Here is a 13,237-nt window from a genome sequence, read left to right as displayed (position 1 = left end):
TGCAATTGATCCTACCTTTTGTTTTGCATCCATTAACGTCACTCCAATCTTACGGCTGTGTGAAAAACGTGATTACGAAACTAGCGGCGACGATTGCGCGAAATATAATTACTGCTTTCAAAAAGCTAAAGGTTGTGCGATAAAATAAGGTCGTGACGTCATTTTGCGAGTCATTTTGACTTTTCTTTGTTTCTCCATCCGGTGAATGTAGCACATATGCGACAACAACAATGTATAATATGTCCTTGATAATTCGGAACACGTCATTTATAAGGTTTGTCCACGACGGAGGTTTTACTATACAACTATACGTGCACTTGCGTGATTAAGTAAAGTAAGTAGATGTTCTCTTATGATGACAATTATGATTGATATTCTTTGAAGTAAGTAAAGTAAAGAAGAGCATTATTATTGTAACTTTTGTACGCGTATGTTTTGTCGATACATTCGTTTTGTTTTCAAAGTTCATCAGTGCAACAAAGCTGTTTTAAACGTACATTTGTATTTCGCACAAACAATCTAACTATTAACGTTAGAAGCAGCAACATGCATAAATGCACGCATGTAATATGTACATACTCTGTAGGTATAAATCGGCATAAATGGGAACGATAGATCATTCGTACACGGTACAAGAAAGCGGTACTAGTACTTATTAACACCGACAATTTTTCGCTAATAATTCATAAATGTGTCTTCATTAAGGTGCTGATCATGTCAAGAGGGATAGGAAATACAATGGTGGAATTCTTCTCTGCGGAGATCATATTTAGCGTCTGCAGATATCGGAGTTGCATTGCACCAGGTGATTCCCCGATCACATCCGCTGCTTCCTTCAGTGCGCGGCTGGCTTTCTGCTCACCTTCTGCCGCGATAACCTATTAAGTTAGTTAATACAGTTCAGCTATTTAAAATTATTACTAAATTTTACGGCCTTTTACTAATAATTTAATTGCACAAGAACTACAGTCCATACCATCGCTCTCGCTTCACGAGCGGCTTCTGCTTCCGCTGCCATCGCTCGCTGTAGCTGAACAGGTAGCCGTACATCCTTGCTGTATTAATCAAACAAAACACACGCGCATCACTAGGGCAGTATTACTTAATTAACCAGCCTGAGAAGCATACATTTCAACCCGTTCCACTTTTATGCCCCACGCATCTGTGGATTCCAGCAGGCTGTTCTAAAAGCAAAATAAAAAATGGAAACTAGCATTAGTTGAGCATTGAGCTCCAAATTCCCGATATGTGCCGCAACTGCAGATCACTAATTTATCAAATGATTTTATCTGTAGTGTAATCGTTGACCTTTTATAAGGAGAAAGTTGCAGATCGCTGGAAATCTTCTTAGAAACCATAAAATAATCGACTACCAAGGTTTTAGCGTTTATTTTTACTTGGATCATGCTGCTAATTATTTCGCGATCGGACAGCAGCCCATGCAGATCTTTCGTCCCAAGAACATTCCTTAAAGTGGTCTGTAAAAATAATGCAAACGTAAGTTACGAATTTTTACTTGAAATAGCCATAAAGTTGCAATAAAAAGCAATAAGCAATAAGTAAAAAGCAATAAGTTAAAATTATTTTGTGTAAGTGAACAGAATTTTTTACATGGATTCTCATTCTATTCTATATCGATTTTTATACATCTATTTATACAGTCTATTCCAGTTAGAAAAGTTTGATATACACCTGCGCTAAAAGCCTTGTGGAGTGATGCACGTTTTCCACATTTGCCACCTGCACACAACAAGGACTAATTATCAGCTTGTCAACAATTTTTTCAGATTATGTGTCAACTAGTCGAGGTTTTTAATTACTAACGACATATTTGATGATAAAATGAGTACTTATTGCATATGTAACCTCACCGACAACGTAGCATCCGAAATTCGGTAATAGACCACTGCAACGGTGTGTCCACAACATCAGCATCGTAGCGCAAGATATGTACGGTAGAAATTATCCATATTTACGGATTTATACAACATAGTACAAACACAGTATAAACATAGTATAGTATAGCAAAGTATTAGTACAAACGTAGTAAGTATACAATGTAGTATAGTACAATCAGGGTATTATATTAAGAGTGAAACTTTTATCACAGCCGCTGTTAGCTACGAAGAGCGAACCTTCTTCAGGTACGTTAATGTTAATTCTCATTCCGATACAAACGTTTTTTGGTATTTTGTAGCAGAAAAATTGGAACATGGATCTGTTCCGTTTATACTATTGCGTCGATTACACGATGATGGCAAGTAGAGTGTGATTAATCAGAATTAACCTAGGGTAGGTAGTACATACCCGCATCAACGGAAACCGTAACCTAAAGAGCGGGTTCAAATTATTAATCAGACTGAAAAGGTTTTTGACTGGCGACTGTGTTTTTACGGACAAGTTGAAACGTATTACCGAGTCTCTGGTTAGAATCTCCTGAAAAAGATAATACAATACAGCGTTAGTGGAGGAGTATTAGTATATCGCTAATCTTACATTTGAATAACTCTAACCGAATATACGCACAAGGTTTTACCGAGGGTTTTTCACTAACCTGTGGAGGAATCTCAAATAAAGTGCTCCTGGAGAAATTGTCCCGCTCAGTTAACACACCAGTAATCTGAAAATTAAAGTTGTAAAGCTGTCCACTTACCTCATATCAATCTTCGTGTATTCTTCTGGAACATAACATGCAGGTAAACCACTAAACTCGTTATTTTAGGTATATGTGTTACGACTGAGGTCACTCTAGTCAAAAGAAACTCAGTGATAGTATAATTTGCAAGAGAAGCACTGTAATTAACTGTGCAGGCGCGCAGATGCTTCACAAAATTTACCTATGCATGGAAGGACGAAAAAAATGCCGGGTCCTATTCAAAATTTCAGAATTCATCAACAAGAATATCGTACCGGCCGTTAGAGCTTGTTCTAAAATACTGTAACATTGCTTTGGAAATACAAACACCCAGATATATAAGTACAAATGGTGTTATCGGCAAACATGTTGTTGGTACGTGTACAACACTACCTTTTGAACCACCGTGCAGTAATCGACCAAGACGGAAAATGACGGCTCGTTCATATTCCTGAACAACCTGTTCTCGAGATACACCGGCACAGTTATCCTGGCAGATTATGATTTTGTCCATAATATATTCTCAGCTTACTTTGAAACACACGCACAGGGAGAAAGGAAATGTCAATACCACGAGTATCCACGAAAGAAAAGTAAGAAAACTAGCGCAAAATCCGTGAGTATGATCTGAGGAGTCTTTGTCTTTATATGCTAAAAACAGGTATTGATAAATGTACGAGTATTATGAATAAAAGATATGAGCGCTTACAGTTAGGCAACAGAGCTGATGCATTCTGTGACTATTATTTTGCGATAAGTAAGTATGTAAGGCAAAAAGAGGAATGGTAACGAGCGTACGTGAGCGTTCTCGAGGCTAGGGTTACAATATGATAACGACGCAGGAGGGAAATAAGTTACAGATTCTGACAAAAAGCGAGAATACAAAATTGTCAAATTCTGGAATTACCTGGATCTCCAACAATCCCATTCGTATGACTTGCAGACATTTCGTAACTATTTAAACTCCGCCCAGCAGAACTCTGCAAGTGCAATAAAGCCTTTGTTAACGCTTTATGTGTGCTGGTGACCTTTTGGCTGGTAAGTGCTATCAAAACATTCTTTTGATATCGCCAAGCGAACCTCAGAGATGATGTTGTGCAACATGTGGAAAATGCCAACTTTTGGACATTTACTTCTGCATTTTAGTAAACAGCTTTATGCCTAACAGTAAGCGAAGAAATGGTATATTAAAGCAACAGGCCGAGAAATGCCCCAGCTCTAAGCCATCATGAATACAAGGCTGACCGCGCTGGCTAGTAATATCCAGCCAGTAAAAGAACGGTCGTCGCCAAAGAATGCGACAAACCGGAAGAGCATTGTAAGCCAAAGGGATCATCCACTTTGCCTGGCATTTTGTGTAACCCGTACTATTTGCACTGTTCCTGTTGTTGAAAAATTTTTAGTGCATTGTTGACAATAGAACAGGTGGATGTCAGCAAGTTATGCGCGCCCGCCATATCCCGGCATGAATGCGTGATAGGTTCCGTTCGACGCAAGACGGGGGAGAGCAATTTCCCAGTTGGAACTTAGAACGACCAACCTGAACAAACAGCATGGGATAAAACAGGAAACAAGATCGTTCTTGAGGCCAATGATACTGTTCAGTACGAGATATTATTAACGCTATCATGTGAGTTGCTGCCCATAATTGTTACATGAGCACAATGCGATCTGGAATCAAAAATCGATTGACATTCTAAATATTTCTATTTTACGTAAAATACTTTCAGTTTGCCTCCGATATCTTGAGACCAACGATTAAAGGGAGATTGTATATGGATGGCAGTGCCTAATGCCTATGGATATGGAATTACTTTTATGCTAATGTCTGCACTCTCAGTCTGTAATTGTACAAGTAGTTCTACGTATGCTTTTCTCCTTGGCCAAACGAGTTTTACACTGATTCATAAGAAATAGGTACGCAGCCTTGAATTTGGACTTCTGATTACAGTGTGAACTAATTTTTAGCACGTTATAAGAAAATTAAGACAAAGATTTCGTTAAATTAATTTGCGCATTTGTGATGCTTTGCGTAAAGTTGCAAACCCATTTCATACAACATACTACGTTCGTATTTTTTATTGCCCATGCAATAGCGACAAAAATAACAGCAAATATTTGTATCACAAGAATAAAGAAACAACCGAAAAATTTTGTTGCATTCCCAACAAAAAAAGTTTTATACCCAATACGACACATCTCTACAGAAACACGCACTATAAACAGAATTAATTTTCTCTAAACATACGACAAAAATGGCCAAACTAACCGGGCACCATACTAGTGTACAAAGAAACGAAACCAACCAAGGACGAAACACAATCTTCGTTTCTTTCATAAAAGGAATTGGAGTGCTAAATCACTTCGTGAGACGCTTAATGGCCTCTTGGATTTGACTGGGCGTCAACTTGGGACTCAATCGCAGAATAATTTCCCGTACAAACGCTTCTGTCCAGCCGGGATGCGAAGCCTCTGTGGATTCAAAAGCAGTTCGCAGATCATGCACAGCACTGGACTCGGGAAGATCTCGGCGTTTCTGCTTCTTTTGGACTTCACTTATCAAATTCAGAACATTGGAAAGACAAGCCGACGATGCCTTGACCGGCGCCACCGGCGGAGGCTTAGCTGCACCGAAAATTTTAGCTCCATGAGGCGAGAGATTCTCGCGTTTGTGGTCATCGTTGGGTGGAATGGGAGAAGACGTCGCCCGACCAACGAGATTTACTGCGGAAGTATAGGGCGCACTGTTTGATACTTGCTCTTTCGTCCCGTTAACGTCCTGTAAAACATATCCGTAACGTTAGCGACAGAACACTTCCCGGATATGCGTTTTTAAAAACAGATTTCTATGCGAAACCGATTTTGCTATGGTTTCGTGTACGATGGTAACGATCTAATATGACCAACCAACATTTAATTTGGAATAATTTAAAGTACGAATAAGTTATACGCATTATTTTTGGCGTGCATTCTACGAAAGACTAAAGATGTTCAGACATACTTTTAGGGAAGAATTGCGTTGTTTGGCAGGCAGAGGGGTGGCATATCATCGGGGAAGCGACTTACGGGAGGCATACTGACTGGTCGTTTGACCGCATTCTCTTCCCGAGTGGCCACTTTGGACGACGCGCTTCTCTGCAGCGCACTAACGGCCGGCGTCAGCTGCGGTACTTCCTCGCGTGGCACAATGTCATGGCGGTGGGCGGGCGGCTTGACACGGAGCGTGCCCACTTCGTCCTCCAGCTCCCCGGCGGCAGGAGGGGGACTAATCCCGGCTGGATTGCGCATAGTCTCAAAGCGCCAATCGCCCTCATCGTTGCCAGAATCCTTGCTGTCCTCGCTGGAAAAGGAGATGCTTAGTTTAGTTTATGCTCTTAACAAACTGACGATTACGGATGAGAGACAGTCGAAGTGGCTGCAGCAACAGACAAGCCGGCACAAGAGGCGCTCTCTTACTTATCGGAATCACTCGAGCTTGAATCATCTTGACCACCACCGGATGCTTTCCATCGTTTGTATCTCTCAATGACATCCACAAGATAAGAGTTCTTCTTGGCGCGCTTAATAAACGGATGTCGCAGAAGATCTTTGGCGGACGGGCGCTGAAATATGAACCATTGCATCTACTAGCTAACATATACAGTCACGATTTAGATCTTCTACTATTTATTCAGATTAGGAAAACACCATCCTACCAGAACCTACACCATATGCTGGATGCATAAATTTCACTTTATCCTTTATAGGTGCAAAACACTTTCAACTGTCTGGAAACAATAATTTTGTACTCGACTTTTCTCGAGCTACCAAACAACCTGCCAACTAGAATTTCAGCAGAAAAAAATCTTTCATGTTTCTAAGTTTTGCTAGTAGCACAACATTAGACAAACGTTAGACACTTAACACTTTCTCTGCTGTAACTATTTTCCGGAACGAGGTTGTAGATTCGTCACAACAACCATTTCATATATTTATTACATTTTCCGGCTCCTTATTCAAGCAGATTTCGACAAATTCCTTGAACGGTCGGCTAAAATTTCCCGTCAGCTGTGGCGCATTATTTTTGGGAATGAGAAAAAGCACTCGCATCGGATGCAGATCGGAATTTGGTGGTTCTCCTTTGGCCAGTTCAATGGCCGTGATTCCTAAGCTCCATATGTCGGCCTAATTATCGTAAAAAAGAACAAAATTTTACTGCCGCTTCGCTTTACGCAACACTAAAACGCGACAACATTACCTTTGAGTCGTAAGCGCTCTGCTTTATGACTTCCTGGAAAGCGTTAAACTGTACAATATGCTTCGGTATGAATTTCAATAACTAATTCATAGTCAGCCATACCGGAGCCATCCAAAACGGTGTGCCGACAAAAGTTTGCCGTTTACTGGTTGTGCTAGTCAGTTGACCCGCGACACCAAAATCCGCTAACTTCACATCACCCGTTTCGCTCAGAAGCACATTGGCAGCTGCAAAACACAACAAAACATTCCGCTATCAGCATGATAAAAACTACAAGAATATAAATCATAATGCTTCAAGGTGCGGCAAGCCGACCACTGATATACAACCCACATCAAATGACGGTAGCCATCACGCATCAGTCGAGTCATCAAACAACGAAAAACTGCAGTGACTGACGAAAGAGTGGCTCATGAAAAACGCACAGAACTCAATCAACCACATAATTATTACTTAGATCGCTAAAAATATTCTAGTACATCTACAATAAAAACAACAGGCAAAGAATCAATAAATGAAAACAATAGACAAAGACCAAAATATGAAATATCTTTATCTATACAGCTGTGAAGACCACCAAAGTAATATGAAATCGTAAACGACCAATTTACATTACACCAATCCTATAGGAAAATATCCAAAAAAGAAGCTTGACAAAGCTTCACATGTATGGTTACTTTGTAAAACAAAATATGTTATTTCCGTTAGCGTTACGTACTACTCATTCACAGTAATTTATTATGATCTACTTTCACATTTACACATTGTATTCCATTTACAATAATTTATTTGCATACATTCCAAAACTGAAATAACACAGAGTCAAGATTTCCATGATAATTAGGGTAAAGTTTAGCCTAAGTTGGCTGATTACAGCATTTTCTTTTCACGGCCGCGGTGCCGCGCGTGAAGTCACAAGTTCACAAGAACAAGCAAGTAAAACTAATTACTTGTCAACTAACTTCCGGATTGATATTTTTGCCCGATCACGAGTTAAAAATTAAGACCGCGCATATAACAACCTGTCGCCGTTGTCAAACAAGCTATCGCTTTCACCAGATGACCACTAACACCGCGTTATGTAGGAGATCTTTCATTCATCTGTTTGACACATATAGGTAATCCGCAATCACACACACAAAAATGCCCACATTGTGCGCAGTATCATATCGTGAATTACGGCTAGCTTTACAATAATTATTACTGGTAACAATAAAACTCGAGTTACCGCGTGCGACAATACATGAATCCATAACACAGGTATGTGCGCGCAAAAACATGTGGCATGTATCCGGATGTTCCGAGTCTCCGATGACATTTTGCGAGATATTTAATTTTCATAATGCATACACAACTGCAAAAATGGCTGAACATCTTCATTTCATATGGTATTCATTATAACGGTTCAATCCGCCGACAAAACATACCATTAACTAAGATGCCTTCAAAGGGCCGTTTTATTCGGCGGTGCCGTAATGCAATATATACTGTAATTCGAGTAACAGCGACTACATTCGGCTGCGATAGATGAAATGGGAAGACAATTACCAACAAGAGTCCAGCAATCGAATAAAAACTGCTGTCTCTTTTAACTGAACGGAACCAAAATACACACCCGAAAACAGAATAAAATGTAATGCTATTTTACGATGCAACAGAATTACAAAATGATATATTCTAACCGAATTTCCCGTTCTTACATTTAATTTTCAGTAGATGCTATGAAACTTGACCAGTTCAATCCACTTCCAACTGCACCGCACCAGCAACGCACAATCCAGTTATGTAAGTGAAAAATGGTAAGGAAAAACAGTACAGTTGCTTACATTGACAGCACAAAGCTCTCTTTGCATGAAAATACTCTAAATCTATGCAGAACCCTGTTTAAACCGGTTACTGGCTCCAAAGAAACCCCTAGCATGAAAGACAGATATTACTACAATCTGCCAATCCTTAACCTGTCCATCACCGCGAGAGCATATCTTGAAATCACACACAGCATCGCCGCGACAAAGAAAACGGACAGACATAATTTGACTGAAAAATGACAAAAACTATTAACGATCTCATGAAGTTAGTGAGTTTCTCAATCCATGCAGAACCGTTGGCATCGTGAACGAATATGGTAAAGCTAGAAATAAACCAGAAATTACCAGCACGGCTACCGACCCAAATATACTCACGACTGTTACTATTACAGGGCACTGGACATATCGTCGTAAAGTGGCGCATACGGCTTTTCATCCAAAAAATGTACATATAATAATATGTAATTTCGTTCATGTAACTCATACAAAAAAGTTATCACAAACGAAAACGTCATTAAACTTTCAATCGTGAATATATAGCGTTTCCCTTCATACGTATTATTCGTGAACGCAAAATGTTTTTTCAACTTAATTTTTCAGTCTTTCAGATTACATTGTCATTTGTATAGAACTACGCATTCATCCGCGTTCCGCAGCCAGATTACCACTCGCACTTATATAAACGTGCACTAAATGAGAACATTCCGAATAAAATCAAGCACATTCCTAATGTGCGTAAATAATTAACTCTGTGGGTAAAGTATCCTACAAATAAACACACAAACAAGACAATACGAAGTACTGGTACTAAAAAGTATTTGCAATTCCGCATTGTAAGTTATGTAAAATAGTTTTGTGCTCTAAACTAAATAACTTTAAAACATAAAACATTAACTGTTTAAACAATAAGGATTTCCCTCTTATTCAACCAAATCGATGACAGAAATGCATGCTACCAGCTATATCACCACCAGGAACTAAATATTATTCTCAATTTATCCACATAGTCTGCATGACACTGGTTCCAAAGCGGTACCAGTAATTCCACTCCGGCCAAACCACATCAAATATATTGCTCACATATGGCAAAGCAAGCCAACCAGGCTTTAAGACTAATATAAAATTCTAACCCTTCAACATTCAGCCCACACTGGCGATCAAGTATTTCTAGCGCAAATATTTATCCTATGTAAACAACAGTCAAGTTAACCATAAGCTCATTTCATATCGAGGACAAGTCGACGAACAAATGGTATATAATTTCATATCAAACTGCGCAGGACGCCATTAATAACAGAACCAACCAAGAGGAAAAATCGAGAAGCGATGCCGATGATAATTCAAAAATCGAACCAAGTTTTCGAATTAATACTATAAATTAGAGAAATTCTAACGTGATTTATCAACTAATAATTGCTAACAATTGGCCTTCAGTTATGGTAGTCGAGGCGCCAAAGTGACGAAGCGCGACGACATGGTCATATGCAATGGCCTTGAGGAGCCGTTGCGTTTTACAAGCTGACCATTCTGGTCAAACACATATAAACAGTCTAAATTATCACACATATTACACAAGTACACATTCACCTTTGATATCGCGATGCAATTTGCCTTCCCCGTGAAGGTACTCTAATCCACGCAAGATTTCGCGCAAGATAATGCAAATGTTCGTTTCATCCAAACTTCCGGCCTTCAGCAAATCCAACGCTGAACCGCCACCCAAATATTCCATAATAATCCATAAATTCGTGCCCTAAATGGTAACGGTCACACAGTTTACCAACCGAAAGCAGTGAGTGGCCTTATGCTGTACAACTTGCAGCACACATTTATCATAGATAAACGAGTTTTATGCAATCAGAACACGCAAAAAATCACGTTTAGGCGCCAGTATAATCAGTTGGCCTGTCACCAGTACCAAATTCAACATGGTAATAGCAAGCATGGAAAAAAACAGCCACCATAATATTTTAGTATTGTAACAAAAAGCACCAATAATTGAACCATCACCTCCTGTTGCCGTTCTGTCGTGATTGTGATCAAATTTAAGTCTGCGAAGGTCCCTTCTTAACCTTAACCAAAGTTGCTTGAATAGTTAAAATTACTGCACACTTCGCACACAATTTTATGCTACGCGAAGGTGAATGTATCAGACCATACCGCGAAAAAAGCCTAAACCAATAATTAAGAAATGAAAACAAGGAAATATCCATAAAAATAGCATAACAACTGCATTTTCCGGTATCCCTTTTTAAAAAAAACTGGTACTCATAGCATACTCGAAAATAATCATCAAAATGAAACCTGCGAAAAATGAGTCAACTTGCCTTTAGGTAGGATCCATAGTATCTTGTTACAAAGGGGCTATCACACTGGCTCAAGACCATGATTTCCTGTTGTATATCCTCAATTTCATCTTCCGCCTCTTCCAAATCGATGATTTTAATAGCCACAACTTGTCCAGTACGATTATCTATCCCTTTAAAAACTTTCCCGAAACTGCCTTTGCCGATTTGCTCTTGTTTCGTGAAGATAACCTCGGGATCCAGTTTCTGCAAGCAACAACAAATTATGCCATCATTGTATTAGGCAACAAGCAAACCCTATCACCAGCGATCAAATTGCACCGTCGCAGCTGCGAACCATTCATTCCTCGTTTCCACATAACAACAGCCAAATAAACCACTTAAAACTATTCGCCCCTAAATTGCTCGGTTCAAACTCAATTAGCCGATGGTTTTTAACCGGGAAAATTACTTTTTCCTTGGGGTTTTTATCCAGACTTTTGGCTGAACCATTGGAAAAGTATCCCGTATCATGGCCGCTGGATTTAGACTCCCAGCTTCCATTTTTCACTAACAAATTTTTACTAGAGGGCAGATTAGGCAAAGGCGACAGCTTTGCGGTAGAAGGCTGTTCCATATCATCGAACTCTGACTCGTCTTCCTCTTCTTCATGCATCTCGGGGATGCGTGCAACAGGTGGCGTCTGCCCGAAAGCTAGTAAGGATGGGTTCGATTCCCAGCGCATCCCATTCGCATTCATTGACAAGGGACGCGGCTGCTGGGCTAGCGATCGTCGCTTGACATCGCTTTGTGGCTCTGGATTCCGTAAATCCCACTGCGATGCAGATTTCAATGGTGCCATTTTGCGCAAGTCATGCACATTACTGGACGAGGCCTTCTCCGGCATTTTAGCAATGTTAGTGGCGCTATTCGAAGGAGCAAAAGTGGGACGCTGTAAATCCCACTGCCCAGATTTCGGATCCCATCGCAAATATGAATAACGCTTCTGCAGCTCATTAGTGGATGCCGGAGGCAAAATTCCATTGGGAGTCTGAGATACATTAGCGGTAGATTCCAAATATAAATTTGGAGTGCTGGCATGTACTTTTTCCGATTTATGAGAATTTAATATCCAGTTCCCGAATGGTCGAGGTTTCCCTGACACCACCACCTGACCATTACTGCGTCCATGCAAAGGGGATTCTTTCTTCGCTTCATGACGAGTTTTAACTACAGATTCCCCATTTTTCGGTAGACTTCCGCTGCTTTTAGGATGTCCAATAAAAGACGTGGATTTCACAATTTCTTTCACGACTTCCCGATTCTCCGAAGGTGATCTGACCGGAGAATAACGCAGATCCATTTCGGAATGGTAAGTGATCTTCGAGTTGGCTAACAATTTGGGCGTACTCGAAGATTTCTTCTTACCGAACCCCATGTCAGAAAAGCTGAATCGCATAACTGCAGGCTAAACAATAAGCACAGTCGCTTTCACATCGACTGATACGGTTAAAAAAGTTGAGAGAAAAAAGAGCGATTTCCCAGTCAGGTAAATAACAGCATCCGCCTCATCAGCAACGAAAATTTCAAAAAAGAACGCACAACGTCTTTCCATGCAAGATGAGTACACACATACACAAAGTGATTGAACTCTAACGTGAATCAATCATTATCGTCTGATTCAGCGGCGAACTTCAACAAGCAGAATCAGAAACAAATCTCGTAGTGTTCGGTCCGTTGTCGTAAAGTCTACGAATGGATTCAAACTGCTCGATCTAGAGCTGGACAGCACTGAACAAACTGGCAACTGTCGAAAATCGTTCTCTCAGCTGAACGCCTGAGATATTTTCTTCGTCTGCGTCGCTCAAACAGTGCAAATATCAGCGCGACACGATCCGTAACAAGGCACAGCCACTACTACTGTGCGCGCTGTTGCGCCGCTATTAGTCGAACAGTCTTCATAGCACATTTTACGGGCAGAACAAACCAAGACGCGCATACTCGTATGCAAGAAAAGCCGAGCTAGAGCCCAAAGCTAGTCAAAACAAAGTTGACGATTTCCACCACACATGCGGTAATGGTCAGCCTCCACGCAAACTGTGCGGTTCATTTCGTACTGTTTATGCTCACATAACCAGTAGCATCGCCTCAAGCAAGTACCGGCAGTTTACGGTGTACGCCCTGCTGTTATTTGCAGTGGGTCTCCTCTAACGAATACCATCTCCAATTCCTCAACAATACCAGTTATTTCTCAGCCACATTTCCAGTTCAA

At 40.3% G+C, this 13,237-nt stretch overlaps 2 protein-coding genes across 3 annotated transcripts; both read right to left on the bottom strand.

Moving 5' to 3' along the window:
* Window positions 1-472: 472 nt before the first annotated feature.
* On the bottom strand, window positions 473-3,955 carry LOC129585645 (band 7 protein AGAP004871-like). Of its 2 annotated transcripts, XM_055478405.1 has the most exons (15): window positions 3,716-3,955; window positions 3,543-3,615; window positions 3,168-3,286; window positions 3,029-3,095; window positions 2,838-2,870; window positions 2,654-2,678; window positions 2,555-2,582; window positions 2,416-2,436; window positions 2,308-2,329; window positions 1,872-1,906; window positions 1,693-1,740; window positions 1,398-1,478; window positions 1,129-1,184; window positions 977-1,055; window positions 473-878 (listed from the first exon to the last, which is right to left on the bottom strand). In XM_055478405.1, exons 1-15 carry the CDS (start codon window positions 3,737-3,739, stop codon window positions 684-686), a joined length of 906 nt encoding a protein of 301 aa, XP_055334380.1. In that variant the 5' UTR covers window positions 3,740-3,955; the 3' UTR covers window positions 473-683. The 2 variants fall into 2 exon arrangements, with proteins under 2 accessions (XP_055334380.1, XP_055334381.1); XM_055478406.1 differs by lacking the exon at window positions 2,838-2,870.
* Window positions 3,956-4,699: 744 nt separating this feature from the next.
* LOC129585923 (serine/threonine-protein kinase svkA-like) lies at window positions 4,700-13,006 on the bottom strand. The gene is given in 10 exon segments (XM_055478843.1): window positions 4,700-5,414; window positions 5,637-5,674; window positions 5,677-5,975; window positions 6,092-6,237; window positions 6,614-6,799; window positions 6,873-6,905; window positions 6,975-7,099; window positions 10,268-10,433; window positions 11,008-11,232; window positions 11,438-13,006. Coding segments are annotated over 10 exon segments (2,625 nt in total). The 5' UTR covers window positions 12,425-13,006; the 3' UTR covers window positions 4,700-4,994.
* Window positions 13,007-13,237: the final 231 nt, after the last annotated feature.

Source organism: Paramacrobiotus metropolitanus, unplaced genomic scaffold (assembly GCF_019649055.1).
Source record: "Paramacrobiotus metropolitanus isolate TYO unplaced genomic scaffold, Prichtersi_v1.0 Parri_scaffold0000018, whole genome shotgun sequence".
Lineage (NCBI taxonomy): Eukaryota > Metazoa > Tardigrada > Eutardigrada > Parachela > Macrobiotidae > Paramacrobiotus > Paramacrobiotus metropolitanus.
The sequence above is the reverse complement of the archived record's forward strand: the minus strand, read 5'-3'. Positions and strand labels throughout refer to the sequence as shown.